General features: G+C 39.5%; 1 protein-coding gene across 3 annotated transcripts; it reads left to right on the plus strand.

The window, feature by feature from the left end:
• Nucleotides 1-1,278: 1,278 nt before the first annotated feature.
• btbd8 (BTB domain containing 8) lies at nt 1,279-26,986 on the plus strand. Of its 3 annotated transcripts, none has more exons than XM_028026809.1 (19): nt 1,279-1,611; nt 2,083-2,201; nt 3,919-4,098; nt 6,140-6,234; nt 6,547-6,664; nt 8,955-9,044; nt 10,088-10,168; nt 10,257-10,353; nt 11,040-11,131; nt 11,841-11,943; nt 12,353-12,535; nt 13,232-13,396; nt 14,830-14,959; nt 15,656-15,717; nt 17,077-17,620; nt 18,792-18,879; nt 21,121-21,236; nt 21,323-23,176; nt 26,065-26,986. In XM_028026809.1, the coding sequence occupies exons 2-19, from the start codon at nt 2,098-2,100 to the stop codon at nt 26,562-26,564; spliced, it is 4,602 nt and encodes a 1,533-aa protein (XP_027882610.1). In that variant the 5' UTR covers nt 1,279-1,611; nt 2,083-2,097; the 3' UTR covers nt 26,565-26,986. The 3 variants fall into 3 exon arrangements, with proteins under 3 accessions (XP_027882610.1, XP_027882612.1, XP_027882611.1); XM_028026811.1 differs by having other exon boundaries at nt 11,043-11,131; XM_028026810.1 differs by having other exon boundaries at nt 1,291-1,340.
• The last annotated feature ends 679 nt before the right edge of the window (nt 26,987-27,665 follow it).

The following is a 27,665-nucleotide window of genomic DNA, read 5'->3' on the forward strand; positions in this document are numbered from 1 at the left end:
TGCTTCTTCGCATTTTCAGCCTATTTTTGGGTGACTATTGTCGTCGGGTGTTTGAAGCTATAAACAGAATCTCATGCTCTATGTTTTTGTGCTTGTCTCACCAGCAGTCACTGTAAGCTTTTACACAGAGGAGATGGGGGGGAAAGAGCAGAGGAGGCTTTACTAAATTTATCAGAGTCGAGTGACGCAGCAGTTTGAAGCTTTTTCTGCAGAACAAACGTCTGGATAGTTGATATTTATAACTTTCCTCTGTGCCAAAGAAAAATGCTGATGTAGAGTCATAATCGTTTCACATAAACGGCTTTCAAAGGGGTGTCAACACAATCACACTGTTCCCCCTGAACATGTAGATTGAGCCGGTTTCAATTAAAAGAACTAAACTGGAAAGTTCTATTTTTATTTTAGATTGCTGAACTATACACCTGCACTATTGTTTGAAATGAATAAACTTTTTTTTTTTCCCTTTGAAAAAAATTGTTTTTGTCCCAATGAATTCATATTTAACCCCAGCTGCTCTCTGCAATGACAACAAAACAGATGTTTGAATCCTTGCACCAGGCATTTGTGCTCACTTTGCCGGACGTATTAAAAGTGGCGTTGACAGCCGTCCTAGTGGGAGGAGAGCAACAATGGCAGGAAGAGAGGATGACGTCACATGCACGCTTGGGACCTTTCAGGAACAGTCAGGAAATCTCGAAACCGGCGTGCAGAAGTAAAGGCTATTTTTATAGTCCGCATTTTACAAAGAAATAAGAAATGTTTCGTTTTCAGGTGGGAAATAAGAATGGTCAAATTGATATATACAAATAGAATAATCCTTTATTTGTCCCTTTTTGGTGAAATAGGTAGGTGTAGGTGCAGCAAATTTTGGAGAAATAGAAAGAAACAAGATACAACAATCTGAAAGTAAAAGATAATCCGTTTTCACTTTTAATTTTCTACAAACGGTACGAACTTGATTCACAATATGCCCAATCCAAACGTCTCATTCTACTTTTTATTTTTGCCTTAAAAAGAAACTTAGCTGCAATGTCTTGTTTTGTAATCTCAGTGCCCTTTGTATTGTTTATATTCATGCATAACCATTTGGATGCAGAAAACTGCAAAAACGAATCAGATCTATCACCTCCTAATGGGAGAGATAACGTGAATGCAACTAACAAGCTATTTAGAGTTGAGAATATCGGGGACAGAGAAAGGAGTCGTCCTAAAAGCGTGACAGTCCACGTGCTTGCACTGCGCATGTCAGAATACTTCCTGACTCGTCCGCTCCTGGGTTATTTGTCCAACCGTGTCTCGTGGGCGGGGAGCAGCGTGCAGCAGTGATGTCAACAACATCGGTCAGTGGGTCAGCACCCTTGTAATGTCGCTACGTGAATATATACAAATGCTGCCAAAGAGAAAAAAAACACGGAATATTATTTGTGCTGGTCTGTTTTTGTCACGAGCCACTCGAAGTTCACGTTTAATCACATGCACCGTTATCGGTGGCCAGTCTTAGCTAGCGCTAGCATGCTAGCTTTGACAGGAAGATAAAGAGATGTCCAGTGTATTTGGTGAAGCACAAACGGAAGCTAACGGAGACAAAACAGGCACACTCTGACAGCTCAGGTATGTTTCCGGTATGTTTATGTGGTTTTGTTGGTATTAATTCAGACACGGTTAAATAACTACTGGACTTTTAACTCCCCCTGTTTCTTTTATTTATTAACTAAGCGCGTGATATTTTAAAATAATTTACGCCTTTATTTACGTTATGAATGTGCGGTGAAAATGACCTCGTCATCGTTGTCAAATAATTTTGATTCTTGTAGCCGCTACCTGTCGTTACCACTAACTTGCGAAACAGCGCCTCTCCGGTCAGTTCGGCGAAAAGCGGTATTGCTACAAATACAACAACCTGCAGAAATATCCATATAATACACAGAGACATTTGATTAAATCTGCAGTCAGTAAGATAATATAGTATGGTTTCTGAGTGAATATGTTTTTCCCCAACTGTTTAGATTATCATGCCATTATTTGCAACTTGAATCTGTTCTCAAATCACAAAGTGAGATGTCTTATATGTTTATCTTTTAGAGAATTTCTTGAGCCATGATCAACACTGAAGCTGCAAGAGAATTCCAGGCCAAAGAGCGCAAATACAAAGAGCAACTGAGGAGATGCTTATCATCAGCTTTGTCTGCAGACCTCAACAGGTAATATTTACCTCTAACTGCACAGGCATTGAAAAAAATCACGTATTGTTGTCCTCGCACTTCACAATTATTACACCTCTTTGTTTTGGCTGATCACTTAAAGAACTCCAGATAAATACTGTACACAGAAATTCTTGTGGTTGAGTATACTTAATTTTTGTAAAATCATATTGCAAAATATATTTTAACATTATATCTTGAATAATATAATTGTAAGAAAAATGTTAAAGAGGGATAGCTGTGAGCCTGACTTTTAAAGTGAAGCCATATGAAGAAGATATCAACACATCGAGCTCGCAAGGAATTTCTTCTATAAACAAACTTTTTTAATTAGCTAATTGGTCACATTGATACAAGCCACCTGGGATGGGAATCTTCTTTTAACAAGAGTGACCTGTCAGGTTTTTTTTTTTCTTTACTGTGATTGGAGCTGCAGAACAAATGTGATACCGGCATTTGATCTATGAGTGCACACTTGGCCGACGCGGCCTGTTTTCTGGGTCACCCAGATCAGTCATAGCGGCAGGATGAGATATGATGATGGTAAAGAAGAAGTGGACCGCCTCAGGACTTGTGTGTTCCAAAGTCCTCATGTAGAAAAACAGGCCATTGGATATATGTTTAAAGCTCTGGACAGGAATTACGATGAGGCTTGAAAAGTATGGGAATTTGATTAATGTATCTCTGGGTGTGGATAAGCAGGGAGTAAACAAAATAGAGAAGAGATGCAAATCTTTAAGTGCCTAGCAATTCAATTTGATTCTGATTTTTAGGGTTACGATTCAATTCAGAAACGGCTTATAATTCGGAAACCAAATTTACTAATCTTATAATTATTCTGTTTCAAAATGTGAGTGACAAGGGGGAAATAGAGTTAAATACTGTATCAAATTCCATCAGTTTATACAAAACTAGGCGTGTGCATCGAATCCTGTAACTTAAATGACCAGCATTCAGTTAGCTTAGCTGCCTGGCTTTTTATTAAATAAAAAGAATGATTCAAAATATTATTTATACAAAAAATTAAGCAGACTCAAATTTTGAGCTTTTTGAATTGATTCAGAATTCCCAGGACTAGAAATTGTTTTTTCCTGGTTCCATATTTAAAGCTGAACCACTGTGCTCTGATCTTATAGGGAAGGTTTGTATTTAGACTTTAAATGAGTAAACAAGGTTGACCACTCTGGATATTTAAGTCAGGCAAAGTATGGAATTCCTTAAAACACTTTATATTGGCGATCGGCTGATACTTGCATGTAAAACTGATCTTATCTACCTCTACAAAGGGAGAGCTGACTGACAGACCGGCCCAGCAGGTCATGTCTGCACATTTGCGGTTAACAATAGTCACCCTACTGTTGCCGACTCGGTTACTTTCTCGCTATTTTCAGCAAATTTTTTAAAGATCTGTGTGTGATCATACAAAAAACTGCAATCGGTGCACCCCTATGCTGTCACTTTCCTAAAATTGTGACCTAGGTAAAACGTTTACTAAGTAAAATGTAAGATTTAGGTTAAAAGTTTTTATTATTTATTTTTTTTATGTCAAAATCACTTTGGGCAAAAAAATGACTGAATGTGATGATATGGAATTCTGAGAAAATGTGTAAAATGTTTCATTTCTATTTTTTCTTGGTTTTAATATCTGTGTATTTGTTGCTATGGTTTTAAAGTCTGAGGCAGAAACCTGGAAAATAACTGCTGTGTGTCTCTCCAGGTTGCTGCAGGAGGAACTTGAGGTAGATGTCTCCCTGTATGCGGGTTCTGGTTCAGTCCGAGCTCACAGAGCCGTGTTGCTGGCCAGAGCTCCTCATCTCCTACAAGGACAGACACATAAAGATCCCATCATCATCCATCTGCCAGGTTACGATCTGCCGGCACTGAAGGATTTTCTCAGGTAGATTCTGAGTTCTCTTCTGTTTCCTGGATTACTTCACAGAACAGCATCACTTAAAGCCTCAGACCTGCATTTCTTTTGGCACTAAACTTCCACTGGGTGTCTTACAGAGGTTCATTTACATATGTTATGAACCTCAATAAATACCAAAAATGCTTCCATAATTGTGTTATTAAAGAAAAGTTGAGTCGACTTCTCTAAAAGCAGCCTCTTTTTTTTTTTTTTTTTACCCGTCCAGGGGATCTTTTTGTGGGCTCTAGAGTCCCTTTTTTATGAAGTAGGCTGACAGGAAAGGGGGAAGAAGAGGGGGAAGACATGCAGTAAACGTCGCCGGGTCCGGGAGTCGAACCCACTACAGCCGCTTTGAGGACTTGAGGCCTCCAAATGTGGGTCGCACTAACCCCTACGCCACCACGGCACGCCTGAAAGCATCCTCATTTAACGTCTCGGTTATAATGATGCTATAAATGAGCTTTAACAATCTGTGAGTCGAGTCGTTTAAAGGAATTCATAATACCGCTGAGAATTTTCTGTTTGTGACTCATACTTGAAAGGGTTCAGATGTCTCATTGAGAGGTTTGATCCTTTAGGGAGAAGCAGCAAATTAGTTAATATGTTACTCGGGTTCTCTGTAAACTATATACGCTCATCCTTAAAAAGCAGCTGCTGCTGGGAAAGCAGAGACACAGATTCTTACAGCAGTCCTGGGCTCCTACATCACATTAGGGCTGGTTATACTTACATGTGAACTTTTGATGTTGTTTGCACTGAATGCCGACTCATAACGGGCTGCCAACTGAAGAGATGAAGGCTGAGAATAGGGCCTTCTTCAAAATGAATATAAAAGTGTAATTATTTCATTTAGGCAAGTGAGTTTCCTTCTGAAGTTTTAATTTGATCCAGCTTCATTGAACTCGCTGGGTTTCATTGGAGAGAGCTGGCTATTGTGCACAGTCCATTTCATTTTATTGGAGTTGAGGTTTGAACAATTCCAGAAGCTTAATGTTGCTTTCCAAAACAGTTATAAAATCTTTTTATGATCCTTGCCCTGTCAGAACAGCCAAGTTTTGAACTGCTTCAGTGCCAATGGTTCCTGTGGACTGGACAAAATAGACTACATGTACATTCTTCAGTTTCACCTCAACTTTGCTTCTGGATGATTTAAACTTGAATATAACAGGATGTTCCAACAGGAGCCCAAACTGTGACAGACAAACAGCCACCCTCACCTGAGTGATGTTGGAAAAGTATGGATCATTCTTCAGAGCTAAATGAATCAAACTCTAGCATTAGCGATAAAAAAGACTGGATAAATATCCAATCAGAGTCCTGCCTAAGGCTTATTGATTGCTTCTCTGCAACTCCCCGATGAACATTTCTCTAAATATTAGTGCTCTGGACTAAGTATAATTTTGACCTTGTGTTCAGACCTTTTCACCCAGTTCTTGTTTTGAAGCATCACTAAGACTGGTGGTTGTAGACATGTTCCATCCTGAAATAAAATGAATAATGAACATTCAAATCATTATTGCTATGACGTTCATACTAATGTACATAAAAGCTTTTTACGTTCACTGTAATATCTCCCACATCAACCGACTTCCTTTAATGCAGAGAAGCTGCAACTCATCTGCCATAACAGGAGGTGTAATACCTAGTTTTCTCCACCAGGAGCAGTGATTCATTTCCAACCTCAACCCCTTTCTGCCTGAGCTATGTGCCTGCTTGTGCTAATAGAGGACTGTATCTTTTGTTCTGAGTTAAATACATTTTAGGAAAACAGATGTTAGCCAATTAGAGAAATGAATACAATACTGCCTCTCAGTTCCCATGTGGTCAAGGTAGTATACCAGGCAAAATACAGAATATACATTGTTTTTGAGAAGGTTTATGTCACTGATTAAGATAAACGTCTCTGCCCACAGGGTGAAAATACTACTCAGTCCTGTGGCGACAGAAGTCATTTTGTGTCAGATGATACTGTAGCTTGGGAACGCACAAAAGGTTCCGTTTTAATTAACTTTCAGAGTCTTACCCACAGGCAAGTGTACACAGCAGAGCAGAGCATGCGAACGCCTGAAGCAAACCGCGACGCAGAGAGCAGCGCTGCAAACCGAGCAGATCCTCGCAGTTCAGGTAAACAGATCAACACGTGGAGGGTTTATTCTGGATCATGTGACTACTAAGCTGCCCACCTCTATCCACTTTCCTCACATTATGTTTTCTTAGTCATAATCTACTTAAGAGCTAATCCTGTTTGGGCCTTTGTTGCTGTTCCTGCTAATTACAACAAGTTCCTGCTTTAAATGACTGCAGATTTAGATCCTGCCTTGTCTTTATTCCCTTAGTTTACATTGTTTTATCAGTCACATAATGTATCCAGAGCAGATTAAAGTTCACGTAAGATGTTTTGGTGCTTCCTTATTATTAATCTCTGCTCCTGTCCAGGTGTGTTTGTTCTTGAACCAGCCTCAGGCCTTGGTGCTGACTTGCTGAATCTGTACAAAAGGGGAGAGCAGTGCGACATCACCATCCAGGTGGCTGAGCAGGTCTTCTCCTGCCACAGGTAGAGCTACTTTTAGTAGCTATCCACTAGACTACAGTTTCTTTGAAAAGTGTTCATGCACCTGAATCTTTTCTAATGATGGGAAATCTCATGGCTTTGCTGAGTAAAGGAGCTCTTTTAGATCCCAAATTGTTTCTTAAAGTTTTTGTTGAAGTTAATTTATAACTAAATAAGTAATATCAAATTGTGTTTTGAACTCGGTTAATAATTTGCAAAATATACAGAACTTGAAGCATTTAATATTCATATAGTTTGATGGTATTCTCAGAAAACAAACCTCCACTATTAGAATGAGTGAATAGTTGAATAGAAGTGGGAAGGGGATCTAGAACATTTCTGAAGAAATTTAAAAGCAACCTTCCACAGTGAGCGTATTCGGACTCAAATGAGGGGTTCTGATGCTGACTTAGTTTCTGTGGGCTTCAAGTTTGAGCATTAAAGCTTAAATGGCTTAAAACAAAATATAGTTTGTGTCTCTTTGTTGCATATCATGCAAATGTCCAGAGTTAGCTAAAATGCTGTCAGTAACATATGAGCTATCAATAGCATGTTGACCTCCAGTAATATACTCCATCTAGTATGCAAACAGCAATATATAAGCTAAAATTTGAAAAATTGCTAAGGTTAAGATTCCATTTGTCAGAAGCATAAGGGCAATCATTAGCCTTGTTGACTAACATTGACTTATGTCATAATGTTTGTTAACAGCAGTTTAGAAGCTAAATTAGCTAAAATGCTATCAATAGCATGTTGATTAACACAGACTTTTCAATTCAGCATAAGTTTAGCTTTCGTATCAAATTAGCTATAATGCTAATTTTAGCTATTAAGCTAATGTTGCTCTTCAATGCAATGTATCTATGGCAGGCCCCAACAATACCTTGTTTTTAGAGGTTCTTATTGCTACAAATCTGAAAATGTAGTGTGCATTTTGTATGCAGCCCTACTGAGTTAATACTTGAGTTACTATTTTGCTGGGTTTCCAGCTGTGAATCTAATTGGGTGGTACTCTATCAGCATTGTGCATCTAGACATGGAATCATTTCAATATTATATACTGCAGTATGATTCAAGCTGAGTAGCTGTTATTAGCATATATTTTCGATTTTTGCTTCGGATTCTTAATTGGATTCAAATCCAGACTTTGACTGGGCCATTTTAACATTTGATCATGTTTTAATTTAAACCTAGCAATAGTATCTCTAACTATGGGAAAAACTAATCAGATGGCAAAAGGCAAAAGTTCAATTCAGTTTCACTTAAATTTGGTCAATTATCAACATTAAACGCAGAAATCAAAAACAATAATACTTTACCCATAGTTAGGCTGAAGCCAAGGCTTATGCCTTCCTACCAGAGCAAAACGTTTTCTGAAAGTGGAAATCTGGACATAAGGGCTGCAGGGACAGGCGTTTGTGTTCCTTCTGCAAACACTTTCAGATGTAAAGTAAAATAAACAAAATTACTAACTTTATCACATAAAATCCCTTTATAAATAGTGTTTATAACAGGTCTAAAAATCAAGAGTTGTGAATGGGTTGGCAGGGCTCAGTATTTGAAGGTTATGGTAAATATGAACAAACCAGAAAACTTTTATCAATTTTGACATATTTGCATATTCCAACCACATTGTATTCTACATTGCCTAGCAGGTGAGGCTATTCATGATTGAGTGTAAGAGTGATATCCACAGTTATATTGCAGATTTTCTCTTTAAAAGTGCATAGGATCACTACCTGAATAGAAATTTCACAATATTATTCCTTTATCCAGTAGGTGGTGCTACATTAAGAGCTGCTGTACACCTTTCCATTATGGTGTCATGTTGAAGCCTTATGTTATGTTGAGTGTGCCCTTTCTACATTATGTAACACGTACAGCAGCAGAGGTGCAGCATGTGCTGCCCCACTCAACAGTGGGTGGTCATTCAGTGATTCAAAGGTAGTAGTTCCAACTAGTAACCATGGAGACAGCTTCCTCTCGACTCCTGTGCTCATCACAGAGAAGCTGGGCCACGCTCTGGTTGCTCTGCAGCTGTGATTGCCATGGCAGCAGAGATAAAGTTCTCTCTGTCCCTTAACTAAACTTCATTGAATAGATAGTTCAGACCTTTACTAAAGCTGTATGAGGATGATACGATTGTGTGGGTAATTGGGAGTACATATGCAAAAAGTTTCAAACACCATCTTTAATAAAGCATGTAAGTAAAATGAATTATAGAACAGAAATAAACCATTCTAAGCATACGGCATATGCATTAAGAAAAAATTCTGCTTCATTGGCTTTCTAGGGCGATCCTGTGTGCACGTTCTCAGTACTTCCGTGCTATGCTCAGTGGGAGTTGGATGGAGAGCACCAGACAATGCATCACTCTGCATGGGTAAGACTTCTCCTCACCTCAAATCTCAACGTTTTACCTTGCAAACCCAAGTACTTATAGGATGCCACTAGTAAGATCTTTGATGGTGTTTGGATTCCTACCAACAAAGGTTCTTGTTTGAGATGCATTAATGTCTAGCCTTCCAAAGATGCTGAGGAGCAACTGTTAACACCCACACCATCTCTGCCTCCACAGTTTGTTTCTTTTTTTCTCCTCCATGACGTAAAGTGTCATCCGTCCGTGCATTGCTGATCTGATGGTAACAGAAGAAGACACGGCTGTCAGATTGGAGAGTGATTGTGTTGATTCGCTAGGGAAGCCTTTTCCTTCACCCTCAGGCTGCAGTCTCGTGCATTAAGTGCTGGATAATGTATGATTGTATTTACAGGAGTCAGGGTGATGTTTAAGCAGCTCTTAGCAGAACTGTTTTTGTGATGTAAACGCAAGTTTGTACACATATAACCACAAAATTCTTTCTCTGTAGTCTTCAGTGTCAAAAACAAACACTTCTATTTTTGGAAACTATATTTAAAATGGTCCAACAACTTGTTTGCAGAAGTGTACAAACTTTAACAAAGTCAAAAACCAAAGTTATTGATGACTATCTGTATTTTGCCATGGTGTACAAAATAATGAGTGGAACTCTTTGTTTCCTTCTCCTGACCAACAGTGACATTAAAATCCAATTGAGACATCTGAACTGAGGGTGTCTGCCCGATTTGAAAAAGTCTTAAATTTATGTATCTAAAATCCAGGCTTGAAAATATGTTAAATTCTTTTTAAAAAAAATATGTTGGCCTTAAATGCGTCTAAAATTTTGTCATCGCAGGACTATTTAGTCTTGTTTATTCTATGTAGGTTTCTCTTCTCGCAGGACTTAATATACCCTTGTTAGCTTATTAGCCTTATTGTATCTGACATACTGTAGGTCCAATGCAAATAATTGTGAACTAGTGAAGAAACATCGCTGAATTTGAATCAAATGGTGATTGAACAAAGGTTTTTGCAGTTTTTTAAATGTTTATTGATGTCAACCTTTTCAGCTTGGGACCAGATGAGATGGAAATCTTGCTCCAGTTTATGTACGGAGCTGTCATGGATTTGCCCAGCGGAGCCAATGCCAGGTACTGTGTGTCTTGAGTATGGAGTTCAGAAATCACTGCACACGATGAGAAAACAGGCTAATCTGAATGCTATCTCTCTACCACACAGTCAGGTTACCATAGCTGCAGACATGTTGGGTCTAGAGGGGCTCAAGGACTTGGTGGAGATGATTTTTACCCGAGACTACTGCCGCTTCTTCCCCAAGGTTAGAGAAGCATCTGTGTTACTGAAGGCAGTCTGCTAACATTAAGAGGTTTTGTCTTTAATTTTGAATAAAACTTAGAAATGCTCTGTCATTTAATTTACAAACATCAAATTACTAATCTGTTGTCAACTCTTATAAACCCACCTATATTTTTTTGCTCCATTTCTTTTCTGTTGGCCATTTTGATCAGGAGTCGATGTAAAGGACAGTAAAAGTCCATCCAACCAGTCAAATACATTTTATTGTTGGCAGGACGAGTTGGAATGGATGACACATTAAATATAATAGGCTATGAAATCTTGCATACCAGCAGTGCTTCACCACTGTATGCACTTATTTTGCTATAAAGATTGTAAGTTAATTTACAACGCGCCTCTGTTATATTTTAGTGCTTTACTTACTAAATATGTTGGTTTGGGGCAGAACTTGTTACACATCCACTTCCAGTTTTCTTCTGGTTTTTGGGGTTTTTAAATCTTTTTTTTTAAACAAAGTTTAGAATTTAGATCAAGTCATGAACTTGACTGTAACACTTCACACTGTTATATTTTCACAGACCAGCTTGTTTCTCTTCATAAAAAAACATAATATTTACTTGGTGTATACAAAGGATTTCTTTGGTAAAATATTAGCACTAAAACATCAGTTTTTTAAATGGATGGTCTTTTTTTTTTTCTCATTTCCAGCAGCCAGTTGACGGGGTTCAGAGAACGGTTCTAGAGTGCTTGTCGCTCACACACGCATTAGGGCTCCAAAACCTCCACATGCTCTGTAGGGGGTAAGTTTGCATTCAGCACCAAGTAGCAACTGTTAATGAGAAAAAAATCACATTCTGAATGCTATACAATGATACATTATAGAATATAATTCACATTGAATACTAATATTCCGACATGTTTGTATGTTATATGAAAACATTTTGAAAAATTATAGTTATTTATGACTGGGCATAGTTGGAGTCATTCTTTCCACTCCTGGTTGCAGCTGATTGACTTCTTTCAGACATTTTTCGTCACTATCTTGTTGCTAGGTAACCAGGCTTTGGGTTCATGCTTCTCTTATTAAGCGACCAAGAGACGAGGACAAGGTTCCGGGGCAATCTGCTTTAATGAGAAACACAGCTTGTCTACAAGCCTAAATTTGAATGTTTTTCTTTTATTCTAGTCTGGCTTTAATATTATATAATTCAATTTACATAAATACTTTTACGTTTTAGAATGTTTTTGGATCATTTACTACTCTTTTTCATTGTGAGAATCCACCTTTATACAGCGCTTTCCTTAAATCTTTACACTCAAACTTTTCTTTTTCTCTCTTCCACACTATAGCCACAAACATCCCTGCATACTACTGGTTCATGTGATGAACTCAAAATAATGTGTAGTTATAAAGTAAAATCTGTAATCAGAAATTAAACCACATGCACACTGTGTAGAGCCTATGGCTTCAGGAAATGCTTTTTAATTATGTCCACTCTGCGTATTCAGGTGGGTAGCGGAACATTTTGTGAAAGCCTGGTGTGAGAGGAACTTCTCCCTTCTGTCCCCGGAGCTGCAGCGCGCCTGCATCACAGCCGTAACGGACACAATGGTGAGTGGACTCCTCCCACAGTCATCTGATCTTCTCTTTTCAAGCCCAAACATCCATTCAAACAGTTCATTTCCACAGGAAGGAAAAAGCACGATGATCTGATTATAGATGAGCTTTATTCAATTCTGTTATTAGCATCGGCCTAATTCAGGACTTTGATGAAGATTGATCTGTGCTTGCAATTGGTGGCTGTGAATCTGTGAATCAAGACTGACCCGCTGTGGTTCAGACTTGGTACATGCTGACAATACAGCACTATGAGGGAATTCCCTCCTCTGATCAACAGGGGGTTGGGCAGGAGTAAATTATTATTATTATTATTATTTTATCTGATGCTATTCGGTTCACCTCTTTTGTTGTTTGTTGTTCTTAGAGAGTTTTTCTTTAGCTGATAGATGTTTTCCCTTAGACTGCACGGAACGCCGTGACGCTGCTCTGTGGCACGGAGCAGCTGATTGGCAGCCTCCCGGAGGTGAAGTGGGCCCAGCATGTGAAGGCCATGGCCGTGGAGCTCCAGGAAGAGAGCCTGCACTTCGTAGTCCAGCACCTCCCCAGGGTGATCCACACTCAGGCCTTCCACGACCTCCGCAGGGTAATAACGGCTCCACACCTTTTAAGCAGGCAGTGCTCACCGTGCGGCCCAGGGAACATTTCTGCTGCCAACTGCAGTTCAAGAATGATTCATATTTGTTTTTTAAGCTATTTATTTTTAATCGGGATAAAATTATTTTCTCACAGTTTAAAATGTCAAGTACGGCACAAAAATATTCATCTTTTCTGAGAAGCCGACTTTGCTGCACTCAAATTCGCTTGTATTTAATTTATTCAACTCGGCCAGACAGAAGGCAGGAAGCAGAAGTAAACAACAGCTTCAGCTTCCTGTAACCTCCTTGAATCAGGTTCTTACAGTGTGAAATAAAATCTGTTCAGCCAAAATGCCAAACAAACACCAGTTTGACCTTTAAAATTCTCACCACAGGCTGGCGATTTTGGAATTGTTTTACCTTTTGGATGTTTTACCTTTCTCAGAGCTGCAATAAACATTCAGTTCCCAACTAGCAACAGATGTGTCAGCCGGGCCTCCTTTTTTCATGATGGATTGATCGGTGCCATTTAAATTCAAAGTTTTACATTTTGGAATAATGTTTTAGAACTTCCTCATGATGCCATTTCTTCACCAGAAACCTACAATTAGTGGGTTTAATGTGACAAAATGTGAAAAATCTTAAGAAATGTGAAGACTTTTACATTGAATCTGTTTTCTTCTTGGTGTGTCACTGACTTGCAGAGGGAGGAGTTTACCAGAGAGCCGACGCTGCTGAAGAAGTTGTGCTTGGCGGTGAGGGAAGGTGTAGCAGTGGACAACTGCTGCGATCTGTTCACTGCTGTCCACTCTCTGTGTGAAGATAACTTTGATGGAGATTTCCACCTGGAACATCAAAAACAAGAGGAGGTAAACTAATCCTTATTCTTAGTTGGATTGTCGTTGATTGAACATATGTTTGTTAAAAGAAAGCACAACCTTATTAAATTTGAAGGTTTTACTTTATTAGTTTGTAGAATTATGTAAATACAAATCCAGAATAGACAATACATGATACATTGTATGGTTACCTACATAATTCAGTAGATTTTACAACAGTTTTTAGTAGCATGAATGTTTTTGATCCTGCAGTGACTTTATTTTGATAGTCAGTCTGACCAAAATGTGGCATTTTCAGCCACTGGACAGATTTTTTATTTTTTTTGGCTCCTAATTTAAGACTAGTATAAATTTGTCACAGTCCCCAGGTAAACCAAATTCTGCACTTAATTGATTTATTATAATTGGCAAAATATAGCATTTTAAAAATTGACCCAAATCCTGTTCTTGCTGCTGTGATTAGACACATTTTGTTTTCTAGTCTACAAGAATAAATATTTGGAAACCGCATGCTTTTTGTTACGCAAACCAACAAATGTATGTTTATGTTTTGGATCTACAATGATTTACAGACCCCTCTTCCACAATACATTACTTCTTTATTTATTTCATTATAATGTCACATGTTTAGTTTAATGTGGGAGACTTAAAACAATATTTTTTTGTGTTTGTCATTCAAAAAGCATTTTTATTGCCAATGGGTACTCGCATAAGATCACATCTCATCTACAAAGGTCTGAAAAATCAGACCTTTGCTGATGTTATTAATTATAGGAAATCGAACTCTCAAACAGCATCATTCAGTTGCTATATCAATCAACAGCAGGCCCAGAGGCTGTTTGACAAAGTCTTCCAGCAGAACGGATGATACCCGATTTTATTCTTTGGTCTTCAGAATTCAGTGACAGCATGCAACCTCAGATTGAGATTCAGGTGCTTTGTTTTCCGTTAACCAGCAAGAGAAATCATCTGCAAAGCAACGTAAAGACGAGAGCTAAGCTTGTGAGATGGCTCCCATGACAAAGTGACCTGGCTGCAGGAGTTAAAGCCATGTACAGTAGAGCAGGATGGATTAGGCTGGGGGACGCTGTGACGTACGCCGGCTGCCTCACTAATCTAGCCGTGTGTGTCTAATGTCGAAGGCAGTGTGTTGTTGGTAAGATTTGTGACAGCAGAGAGCAGCGTTGGTTACCGTTTGTCCTCCAGCTCCATCTTTATAACCAGGTGTGAAAACAGAAATATGGACATCGGCTCATGAGGTCCCAGATTCCATTTAGGACAGCTCAGCCACAGAGGCAGAGGGCAAGGGAGGGGCAGAGAGAGAGAGAGAGAAAGAGAGGGAAAAGGGAGGAGGCGAGGGTATTTGTTGCCATGGTGAAACATTCTTGAAGCAGCTGCTGATTCGCCCGCGCTGCAGCGCACCCCTTCCATTCTTCTGCCTGTCTTCTCTGTGTCACCGCCAGCCGTTCAGGCAGGAGATCGGCACGCTACGCGGGCGCCTCTGGACCTTCCTGCTTCAGACCTCTTATGCGGCTCGCCACACGCCGGGATGGGAGGCACTCTCACCCAAACACAAAGAGAGGATATTAGCAGGTAAAGGCTGGAATTCTGTCTTAAACCCTGGCTCTGAGTATGGAAGTAATGTGAATGCTTTTCATTTGTTGTCTTCTACTAAAGCCGGTGGCTCTCCTTACATAAAAATCCTCCAAAGTCCTCTCTGCTCCAGCTTCTTATATTACAGCAGCGCGCTGGCTGCTAACCCATTTAATATCCAGCCAGAGCTTTTATGAGACATGGTGGCAGTGTGTGTGCAGCTCGCTGGCTTATGAATGCACATCAACATGGTAAATGGACCAGATGCGCCATGCTTGTTTTTAACAGGATGAAGCTTAGCCTGCTGCTGTTGTGGCTCTGCATACATTTAAAAGCTTTCACAAATGCAATTACCAACCCGCTTCATTCATGTTGATCTAATAATATTTGGAAATGGGATGCATGAATAATTGATATGACTGGTATCTGTGTTTGGCCCAGTGGTCCTACAGTTCTTAGCTGTGTGTTTAGATTCTAAGGATTCAGGATTTAGAACCTTTATGTTTAATAAATGTGGAACTTTGCTTGTAAGAGAATGTACCAGATGTAAATGAAAGATCATTAACGATATTTGTTTTTTATGTTAAATATGTGATTGAAATAATGTATTGTTGTTGTTATATTGTGTTAATGTTGTTATATTTTTGGTAAACCTCATTTGTTCATCGGTGACTTTTTTTCTCCACCTTCTGACAGAGGCTATTGATAAAGGAGACAATCGAAGACTCGGTAAAAAGCCAGTGTTCACTAGCTCACAGGTAATGATGATTCATCTGTTTGGATCAGACACAAGTAACATTTCATTTTGCTTTTATGCATAAATTGAAAATTTCTTTATAATGAAAATAAAACAATCTTTTTTTTCAATTGCCCAAATCTATCACTTCAGTGAAGCCCTTCAAGTTGTGGGGCACAAGTATTTATAGAAATGAAACCCAGTTAATTAGTTATTTAACCAGGCAAAACAGCTAATTGCTCACCAATTTTTTTTTCTTGTTTTTGCACACCTCAACATGTAGAGGCATGTCTCAACCCCTAATAGTTAGTTTTATAGATCCTTTCATATAATAACAGCTGTTTCAACAACAGGAAAACCTAGGATTTTATGCTTTTACTGTAACTATATAGAAGCTTTAAAGGGACAGTGTTATGTAAAAATCAACAGTTTTGAGCTTTACATCATGTTATAATGTTAGTCCTTTATCAAAAACATTCCTGGAGTGTTGCTTTGATTCTTTCATTCTTGTTTGAGGAATCCTTTAATCTCCATGGTAACCATTCAGCTGTGCAAAACACCTGGTTGGACCTAGCCAGGCACAGCCTCTGAGGCACAGCTCCTCCTCAGAGCTGCAGTTTAGAAACTTTTGAGCTTCTGCCTCACAGAGCAGCACTCCTCTGTGGTTCCACCACTCAGGTCCTTCAGACTAGCCAGCAGCAATTAGCGACACTTGGCTGAACTGCTCGTGTGCTGATCTCATTATAGGAGCTACTTGTCAGTGAAACACTGGTAAAAACATTATTAAAGAGTTAATAGAGGAGCCATGTTGTGATGATTTCCTGAAGATGGAATTTCAGAAAGAATTTAGTTTTTAAAGAGACTATGACAAGGCATTGTCATAGTTGATCTACGAACAGAGCAGGAAAATGTAATATTGTCTGGTTGCAGTTACCAGTTGTTTTCTTGGTGCATCTCTAATTTTGTCATTGCAAGAATTTTGCAAACTTAAAGGGCAAGTTTAGCTCATGGCAATCCATGGAAGTGGCCATCCTATAGTCACAGTGTGTCAGATGCCCCCATAGTAAAAGCTAGAAATAGAAAGTGAACAGATTTATGGGATGTAACTGATGTGTTGTCTAAACGCTAAGACATCATAAATTAGTGGCTAAAAGCTCTGCATGTCCCTCAGTTCATGTAGAAAGTCAAGTTCTGTGTGCCAAAATAGAAAGCTGCCTTTTGATAGACTCAGAGTAGATCTGAGATTAGACATCAATGTAACACAATGGTCTAATTTTATCCACTATCCCTTTACTGCTGATTTTTCTTTTTTTTTATTCCCTGCTGATTGACCTAGTGCAGTAATACAGTAACATGACTCTTGTTTATTTTTATCCTGCAGTCAAAGGCTGTAAAATGCCCCACATCTCAGTCTGAGAGCTCTCCGGTTCACAAGACAAACCGGGCGCCGCAAAACAGAAACCCAGACCTCCGCAGCGCCGCGTCAGCCATGAAATCTGATGGTCTGAGCACGGCGAGCAAGCCGGGAGAAAGCCAAAACTCTAAAGCAAAGAACGCAAAGAAACAAGATAGGAGCGTGGCGACAAAGGCGAAGACAGCGTCGGCCGGCGCAGCGGTTGTCAACGGCGCGGCAGCCGGCGGAGCAAAGCGGGATGTGGCCGGGGCAAATGGCTCGAGAAGCTCCCACGGGCCAAAAGAGCAAGAAAAGAAGCCGAACCCAGGCGCGAGGCCTAAAACCTCCCCCCCCAGCTGCACAACCACAACTCAGGCGACTGTAGCGAAGGCCCAGAAAGGTTCGGCGGGAAAAGCCGACAAGTCCGCCGTTGCCGTTACTACCCAAGCACATCCCGGTGCTTCATCCACATCAGCCACTACCTCACCAGAAAACTGTGCCAGCAGTCTGCATGACAGCCACTCTATTCCAGGTTTACACTCTTTTATTGACTTCTTTATGTTTCATCAGCATCACCAAGATTCATTATCCTCTAGCGGCAGAACAGCAGCCGAAGCTGAATGGTTGTTAAGTCGCCTCCAGAGATAAAACTGTAGCTGGAATTAGAAAGGAACATCGGTTTAATTAGTGTAATCAATACTGTGCTGTCCCTGGGAGGGAGCTTTGGAAGAAGGGGCTTATTTCACGTCTGAGCGCTGATTTGTCCGGAAACAAAGCAACTCTCTTCGTCAGTCTGCTGGTGGCAGCAGAGGTTGCATCCTTCCACAGCTGTCACATGGGGGGGGGGGGGTCAGACCACTGAGCTTTTTAATGAGGGAGCTGGAGCTGGACGACCAACTGTCCTGTCCAGTCCTGCTGGTACAAATATACAATCACCACTGTGGAAGGCTGTTCATTCAGCTGTTTGACTCTGTCTCCAAAATGTTTGATGTAACAGCTGACCAATCTGTAGGACGGAGTATTAGGGCCAAGCTGAGAAAATAAACAAAAATGAAATTACGAGAATAAAGTTATAATATTACGACTTTAGTCATGCAATATCATGACTTTATTCTCAGAGTAGTATGCCTTTATTCTCGTATTTGGACTTTCTTCTTAAATTACGTTGTTCTCAAAATATTATGATTTTATTCCTGTATTTTTTAAACTTTATTCTCATTTGACTTTATTCTCATAATATTGTGATGTTAATCTGGTATTACTATGACTTTATCCCCAGAAAAATACAACTTTATTTTCATATTAATTCAACTTTATTTCTCTTGTTTCCTCTTCATAGATGTTAATATTATGATTTTATTCATGTAATTGTATGACTTCATTATCGTAATTTTATTTTATTGTTTTTGTTCTCTTTTTTTTTCTTGGTAATACTCCGTTGTAACTCTGGCTTAGTTGATGCATATATTTGATAAGACCACGGAACCAAATTACTGTTATAATTCTTCATTGCACATCTGTACAAAAGAGATACATGTACAAAAATAGTTTTGTTTTCTTGAGTTCGCACAATCCCAGAACACCTCATTCTCATAACTGATAATTACCCATGTTACTGATAATTCTTGTTTTCTTTAATGAGATCGTTTGATGCACAGTTCATTTCTAACAGATGTTCATGTGTTTCATGTCCTGCTTTCTAGGTACAAAGTCCAAGCCACAGGCCAAAGCAGTGAACAAGTCACCTCTGACCAAACAGCCTCAGAGGTCCGACACAGCAAGGACCAGCAGGTGAGAGTTACTGGCTTCAGCTTCCTTTCATTTCATAGCTGGAAAATAAAATAAATTCATATCCATCTCTTCTATGGTTTGAGTGTTTTGATAAACTATAGAGATGAGTAATCATAACAGTTCTCAAATCTAGAGAATCTTTATTACACTCTATATTTATTGACTGCGACTCAGATCCCTGTTCGAACCACTCATGGGCCATTATGACCACTGACTGAAACACATTATAGGGTTCTTTATCGGTCAGTAAATTAGATTTCTCTGTTTTCAACTATAGATAAGATTGTTTCTTTTTCTCTTTCTCTCTCCCTCTTTCTTTCTGTCTCTTTCAGTTACTCTTTCTTTTTTTTCTGCTGGCAGCTGCAGTGATAGTTGCCATATATTCATAAAGAACTTTTGCATTTCACATTTTAAAATGACCATTAAAAGGCCTTAGAACTCTGGAAGGTAAAGTCTGGAAAGGCTGGAGTTTTATATGAAAGATTAGTAGGATTTCTGAAAGGAAACAGATAACCTCCTCCTGCAAGAATATTATTGTTATTGAAGTATAGTTTCTTGTTGTGACCTACAAGCAGAAAAAAAGCAGGTAGGAACCAGCTCATAGTCTGTACAAGACATGTTTTGGCAAAAGGAAATATTAGTTATGAACAGACCAAAACTTGACAAGTACAAAATAACAATGGTGCAAAGTGACACAAGCTAAATCAGTGTTGAGTTTTTGTGCGTACTTTCGCGTGTGTGTGGGTGTGTGTGTGTGCGTGTGTGTGTGTGTGTGTGTTTGGATCAAGTTGTTCTCAGGAGGATAAAAACAACTGTGCAGTGTACTGTGACAAGCCTCTTGTTTCCTCTTCAGAGATGTTAAAAATATCCATTTCAAACTTAGCATTACTGGGCTGTGGTGGCTAAAAACCTGGCTTTTTCTGAAATGCTAAAAGGAAACATCTTGCACTAGACTGTGCAAAGTTAACAGTTAAGTGCACCATCTTTCAGGCTGGTCCTCAGGTTGATACATGTTGGATACAAAAATATTTTTTACTAGTCATCGTTTTCCGTTTTTCTGTAATGGAAAACCTGCCTTCTGCATCTCTAACTTGAAGTAACTGTCTGCCTTTTATCTGATTCTTTCATAATGCTGTGGAGGGATTTCGGCCTCCGTCTTTAAAAAACCCTCTTTAGTTCAATAAGGTTTGTAGATCTTGAATAGTTCATAGCTTACTTAATTATGGGCCAATGCCTTTTGCCTGACTGTGTGATTGGGCCATTGCCACGCTCTATTTTCTTGTCAATCAGTTGCTTAATTTACTGTCGCATTTTGGATCATTGTCTTGTCACATGACTCAGTTTAGAATAAGCCTAAGTGTTGTATAAAATAAGCCAAATACAGTTCTACTAGCCAGCTCAGTGACACTAAAGCTCCTTCTCCATTGTCAAGCCTCACACTAGCCGGTTAATGTCTGGTTCAGTTCTAGTCAAGTTGAGTGTATCTCCATTGGTAGTGTGTCGATGATGTCATTTTAGTGTGTCCCATTGGTTGGGGGCAGTTTCTCTGAAATCTCTGTATTTATGTTCGTTGCGGGTTGACCCAACCAGTTGACCTTGTTTGCGCTCTTCCGCCACAATAAATAAAAAGGTTTGGAATTATCAGTTTGCAGCTACGCACTTAGCATACTTTGCTCCCATCTGTTTCCAATTGTCCTGACACAAACTTATGCTTCCCTTCCAAATGGAGGCCTTCTGATTGTTTGATCATTAGAGTCTTTCTGATTATTTGAACTTGCTGACATGTCTCAACCCAGGAAAAACTGGCAGCTCTCCTCAATGCTTTCCACTTCTAAGTAATCTACACTGTTGAATGATGGACTCCAAATAGTTTGGAAGCAGCCTAATCTTTGCAGCTCTTTAGATTGCTAAAAAAATTGCATTCCAACATATTTTCTCAATTTCAGTGCCAACTGGGGATTTTTTTTTCATTATGTCCTGACATGGAGAACAAACATACATTAAAGCATAAAATATTTACAGGTTTTGTTCTGTTTCCTTCTAATTAATAATTAGATGGAGAGTTACCCGTGAAAAAAATGGAAGGGAAAGTAAATGCAGTTGCCATTCCTAATTTACCTTGTCTCATGAATGAAATAAAAATTGGAGTGAAAGTGACTTCTTTTAAACCAAATGTTTTATTTTTGTAATGTATTGTTTGTAAAATTATCCCTTTGGCTTCTTGTTCACCTATTTTACCAGCCCAACCAATAAATCAAGTGTGAAAGATCCAGCTAAAACCAGAACTAGTCCAGCAGAAAAGTCTGCTGCAGCAGCAAAACCAGACACCAAGGGAAGAACTACATTGGACCATCATGGTGAGTTGTTCAAGCTCCTTAATGTAGCTGTCTGTCAAAATATTGTAAAAGTGAATTCATGTTTTGAGTATATTTTCTTCCTTTAGTCTCCAAGCTTGGAACTTCTACGAAAAAGCAAGCCTCTCCCAGAAAGGAAGATAGCAAGGATGGACTCAAATCCTCAGGCACCAATAAAGTCACCAGTGATACTAAAAAGAAGACCGTAAAACCTGTATCAGCGAATGGAGTCTCGGCTAAATCTAATGCCAAAACAGCCAAAGTCTCCTTGAGTACCAAGTCTGGATCAAAGCCAAAAAATACCCCAGACTCATCAGCTGAAAAAGCTTCTCCAAAAACCTCCAAACCATCCAGTCCTGCTCCATCCAAGATATCAGAAAGTAAAAAATTAGAAGCAGTGAATGGTAAAACATCAGAGCAGAGTCCAATTGACGACTCCGGTAATACTGTGAAGCATAAGGATATTGTGCAACTTATGCCTTCTGCGGCACAAAGTTTACATCCAGTAGGGCAGAGTGAGGAGGAATTCCTACCTTCAGAAGTGAGCACTGACCACATTGTGCAGAAGACTGAAGCAGAGTCAGAAATCCAAACGAGTCCCCAAGATGAGACCAGTGTTACACCAACACCTAACAAAGTCCATCATGTCCACTTTGCAGAAGCAGTCACTTGTGAACAGTTGGATAAAAGTAAAACAAAGCCATTTCAAGATGCCGTAATCACTATTAACGTAAACGGTGGACCACAGCATGAGTTTCGATCGCTGAATTCCTCAAAAGACACAGAATGTCTGGCCGGCACCCCTGGCAGCATGGGAAGTATCGACACCCCCATAGAGGACTCCTGGAGTGGAATCAATCATCAAATCAGCCCTGAATCCGAGAGCGGCAGCACGCATACCACATCGTCTGATGACATCAAGCCCCGCTCTGAGGACTATGACGCCGGAGGGTCACAAGACGATGACTGCTCCAACGACAGAGGGGTGTCCAAGTGCGGTACCATGCGCTGTTCTGACTTCTTGGGTCGCAGCAGCAGTGACACAAGCACCCCAGAGGAGTTGAAGATGTATGAAGGCGGCGCTAGCTTGAGGGTAGAGGTGCGTTTGCGTGGCAGAGAGGCCGAGACCACCAGCGAAGAGGAGGGAGCTAGACAACGTCCACGTTCTTGGTTGCAAAGAGAGGAGGTTCCGATAGAGCACACGGAGGTCAGAACCAATGAGAGCATGAAAGGTGTTCCCAACTATTCCGAGGAAGAAGAAGATGAAGAAGATGACGATGAGGAAGAGGAGGAAACGGAAGATGAGAGGTCTGAAGTCGAAGTTATTCCAGGTGATGGATCACTGCCAACAACAGAACCTTCCCCACACTTTCAGGGCATCATTAACCTGGCTTTTGATGATGACTGCCCAGACCAGGAGAACAACGACCAACCGGACTACCAGTCCACCTCTACCTTCCGCCGGTCAGTGCTGCTGTCTGTTGACGAGTGTGAGGAGCTAGGTTCAGAGGAAGGAGGTGCCCAGACTCCACCTCAGCAAACAGATGAAGCTTTCACTCCCTGTGATGTTTTCGAGTGCGACTCCACTACGTGTCCTTCAGGTCACAAACAGAACACCCCGCCACTCAAACCCGAAACCACTGCCATGAAACTCAACATAGAAGAGAAAGAGGAGTTTGTATTCCTCACAGAAATCCAAGAACCAACCAAAGAAGAGAGCAATCATGTTATATCGGATAAAGTTCTGGACTCTGACACTAAGGAGGTGCCTCCCCAGGAGCGCCCATGCCACCTGGATCTGCGCCACACTGAACAGTACAATGGAGGGAATAGCAAGGGTCTCCCCAATACCTCAGAGAGCAAGAAAGCAGATTTACATCTAGACTTAAATGAACCTCAACTGAGAGGGGGCTCTACTGTGCAAGCTGCACAATCTCCATCAGGTAATGTATGATCTACGGCCCCATTGTAGACTCCAAATCCAGACCATCAAATTTCCATAGTCACCAAATTTGTCCTTGCAAGATTGATTCTCCTTAGCTCTGATTCCCAGACTTCCTTTCAACATGTATCTTATCTAGTATTGAAAAGAAGGATATAAATGAGCTTAATAGTGAAGTAATCACTTCAAACTCCAAACCATAAATGCACTTCATGTTTTCATTGCTCAAAACTTGCCTTCATCCAGATCCATCCATTGCAGAGCCACATTAATATCCATTTAAAGCTGGATTTTTGGTGTCATAAAACCAATTCACCAAATCTCTGCATTTTAAAAGAGCTAAACTATGTTTGATCAAAGCATTTAGGCAGTGGTAAATGACTGAAACTTAACCGCACTAAGAGAAATGCATCTGTTTAAAAATAAAAGATGCTGCCTTGTGACGAGGCCTCTGACCAACGCACTTTGATGTACATAAAGATAAAAATATTCTCTCAGTCATTCCTGTTAAACAGAGGAGAAAATCTGACCTTTTAAGCTATAGATTGTTTGTCGTAGGCTGTGGTGCTCCTTACAGCATTTTGAATCAGTATGTCAACACTAAAGGAATCACGACTGAGTTTTTGTTTTGCTCATGCCACTGTGACCTCTTAAACTGCACTGGCTATGAACCAGTGTAACTACATTTCTTTCGTTCTCATTAATTCATAAGATCAAATCAAGTCTGAACAACACTGTTCACAAAATACTTTTTATATTAAGGAAAAATGCAACTGAAATACAAAATATTGGTGAAAATAATTCATATTCAGGCCACAATTAATCCAAAACATATGGAGATGTATTATTTATGTGTAAATATTTCTGATTGCATTCAGCCAACGTATCAATAAAACGTTCCGACATTACTCCACTACACATTTGACAGTTTGATTGCTACATAAGCCAAGCTGTCACAACATTTGAATACAACTGTTGCACATTCAACTTAACGCTACTGAAATATTGCAAAACACACAAAAATATGAAATGATATGCAACATTACGAAGATGGATATGTCTGTGCTGATGATAAGTCATTCACCTCTGTATGTAGGGGGCTTTACATGGAAAATGTAACTGATGTTTTGCTCTGCAGTTTGATCAGTTTGGAAATTTTATTTCTAAGCATTTAGTTGATACTTGAATATAAAAAAACTCCTAAAATGTGTGACATCACAACAGAAGTAAAATACGCTCTGAACAGTCAATTCCACACCTTTGATCCCAATACACACGCACTCTTCTGAACAGGATGCTATTAAAAGTGACACACACTTTAAAGATGTGACATGACTTGATGTTCTCCAAAGTCCCAGAAGTCCGCACATCTGGACCAGAATAACATGTTTTTCAACATATCAGCATGCACAGCAAGGTGCTACAGAAGTTAATACAGTTTTTTCTTTCCCTTCTCTTTCCAGAATCATCAACATAATAAGTAAATTTATTATTAGGAAAACACAAATTTATCAAAGAAAATCCTTAAATGAATAAATCCTGATATTTATTTTTTTCTTTCAATTACACACTTTTTTTCCACCATCAAACCACAGGACTCCAGGTTTGTAGGGTGAAACACTGACCAAAGTCTGGCTTATTACTACAAATTTTGTTTACAGTTTTTATAACAAGAGCAAAAAAATAAATAAAACTCTTAGAATGATTTGTTGATTTTAAAATGCTGTATGTAGCACCTTTACAACTGTAAAGCAAATGTTTGTGAGATTGACCCAACCCAAAAGTCCCATTGTCTAAAAATGATTGTATGAAAAAGAAGACACCATATTGCCACTGCTTCTCAGAAAATATTTTTTTGGGAGAAACGTTTGGTTTGCATCCCTTTGCTGTCCCTTTTTCTGTTGAGGTAAATACCCATTCCCAAGGGTTTCTTTTTGTTTGTTTGTTTTTGTTGCTTTGTAGTTTGTTTTTTTTATGATTATTATTTTGCATGGCACACATGCATGATGTAATCACTTTAGTTTGTATTTCACTTGTGCCATCCTTTTATATGTCTTTTTTGTACATTATCTCTAGTCATCCCCAGTAGATGTGTGTGTAGAGATATAGATGTCTATTGTTTATGGAAAGTGTTTTGCTGCTGAGTACATTTAATTTTATGTGAGTAGCCAGTTTAAAGTACGTAATGCGTGTCTAGAGCAGCTGTTATAGTCCTGCCACATCTCTGCTTTTTCCCAACCACATTCTCAAAAAGTGTTCCTGTCTCACCATTATTGCAGTACTATCCCATTGCAAAAGTGAAATCTGTTGTTTTCAGCATCAGCTAACGAGTTGGTAAATTCATTTGCCATATTGTGAATGTTCAAAATAAGAAGACATGTTAAAAAAAAAAAACATGGCAGCATGACATTTTTGTGTCTTCAGCTTGCAGTTGCATTTTTGTGACAGTATTTGTTCTTTAGCTCTGCCTGTAAAGAGACCTGTGCACAAACCTCAGAACATATCAGTGTTAACTCAGAAAAATGCAAAGTTCACTGGTGCTGGCAATGCATGACTTCTTTTGCTTTACGAGTTGGATAAAGAGATGCATTCAGAAATACATTCCTTTGTACATTACCTTTAAAGTGACTGTCTACCCTTTCACACAGATCTCAGTCATCTGGTACATTGTGGTTCACAGCAATAGCATTTCTTTTTATCTAATCATACTGCTTCTGCCACCTTGACTTCTCCTTACGTGACATCATGTTTGAAAGGGAAACAGCTGCATTAAGGGTAAAATCTGTTATCTGTGTTTCTCCTTAGCGTGTAGTAAGTCATCTATTAAGTGTAAGAACTGTGGAAGAGTGTTTCAGTTTATCATTTTGCAGTATTGTCAATTGTTTTTAGGGGACAATGGTCTTGACAGACTGGATCAAACCTGCAAACATGACCACCGATCATCTAAAGTCCTCTCTCCCATTTATGAGATGGACGTGGGAGAAGCGTTTGAGCGCTGTTTGGATAAGGACAGAGATGTTAGACAACAGGTGGACGGCGAGAGACGGAAAGGGGATGCGGAGAACGGCAGCGACTTTGCCAAGCGAGACTGGAGCTTGCTCAGGCAGCTCCTGTCGGAGCACGAGTCTAACCTGGGTGTTATCAACCCGGTGCCCGAGGAGCTCAACTTGGCTCAGTACCTCATCAAGCAGACGCTGTCCTTGTCCCGGGACTGCCTGGACGGGCAGGCCTTTCTGTCACCGGAGAAGGAGACTTTCAAACGATGGGCGGAGCTCATCTCACCCATGGAAGACTCCTCCACCAGCATCACGGTGACCAGCTTCTCTCCGGAAGACGCTGCATCCCCACAGGGAGAGTGGACCATCGTGGAACTGGAAACACACCACTGACTACTCAGAGGAGAACCTGCTGGACAGTTGACCCCTCTTATTTAAAAATGATATGTTTACTATCTTTATTTATGCTGTTTGTGATGTCACGTCTTTCTACTCACATCATGTCCTGGATTGTGCACATTGGTGGACTTTACACCACTTCCATTCACATTTATCATTCCGCCCTTAAAAGACTATTTGACACGAGCAGGCTGGTATGCATGCAGATATTTTTGTAGATTGGACTGTTCAGTTGGTGTCTCTTTTAAAACCGTAACAGACAAAAGACTCTAGAAGAAATGGTGTCTTTTCTTTAAGACATTTTCTTTCTTTGTAGTCTTACAATATGGTTTACTGACGTTTCTTAAAGAAAAATCATATTAGCCTTTTGGCTCCTGTTAAATGTAAAATAAAGGTTTGTGTTTCTGGAAAAAAAAATGAAGGAGGTGGTCATATGTGTTTCAACTTTATTTTGTTTTGTTTTTTTTCTTTTAGTAATTTATAAATGTCGACTTTATTTTTTTTTTTTTGTTTTTTTTAGATAAACAGCCATATATTTAAGTTAGAACTGAGGGTGTAAAACAGGGGAATAACATCACCCAATGGTATGTAGCTCGTTAATTTATTAATTCAACCTGAGCTGATCTAACCTGATAATTAACTTTAAAAGTCAATATTACAATTAGTATACGGTTATACAGTATATACTCAAGCAGGGTTGACAAAATAGGCAAAAAGAAGTCATCCAAGGTTTTACATAACGCTAGCGGCATCTAGCGGTTTGGTGCTAACACTACAAAACAAGCGCAAACCGGATTTCGTTATCAGTGGGTTTTTAAAAATAATAAATGAGATCTCTCAATAATTCTGACTCAGCAATCTGCAGTGTTCATGTGGATGAATGCAGCTGTAAAGGAATGGGAATTACAGGATTACACTTGAATAGGGAATGTGACATCAGTTGTCCTAGTAGTAGTTGAAATGTTGATTCTGGATTGGAAAACTGATATATAAAAATTCATTATTACAAGAAAAACTGATTTTACAGTCCAACTAAATGTACAAATTTCCTAAATATTTTAGGGATTTGACATGATAAACATAATTTGTACTAGT

The sequence above is a fragment of the Xiphophorus couchianus genome, chromosome 9 (assembly GCF_001444195.1).
Source record: "Xiphophorus couchianus chromosome 9, X_couchianus-1.0, whole genome shotgun sequence".
In the NCBI taxonomy this organism is placed as follows: domain Eukaryota; kingdom Metazoa; phylum Chordata; class Actinopteri; order Cyprinodontiformes; family Poeciliidae; genus Xiphophorus; species Xiphophorus couchianus.

Coding starts and splice junctions, on each gene's coding strand:
- btbd8 (XM_028026809.1), top strand. CDS start 2,098: ATGATCAACACTGAAGCTGCAAGAGAATTCCAGGCCAAAGAGCGCAAA. Junction 4,099..6,139: donor GCACTGAAGGATTTTCTCAG/GTAGATTCTGAG, acceptor TCTTACCCACAG/GCAAGTGTACACAGCAGAGC. Junction 12,536..13,231: donor CCTTCCACGACCTCCGCAGG/GTAATAACGGCT, acceptor ACTGACTTGCAG/AGGGAGGAGTTTACCAGAGA.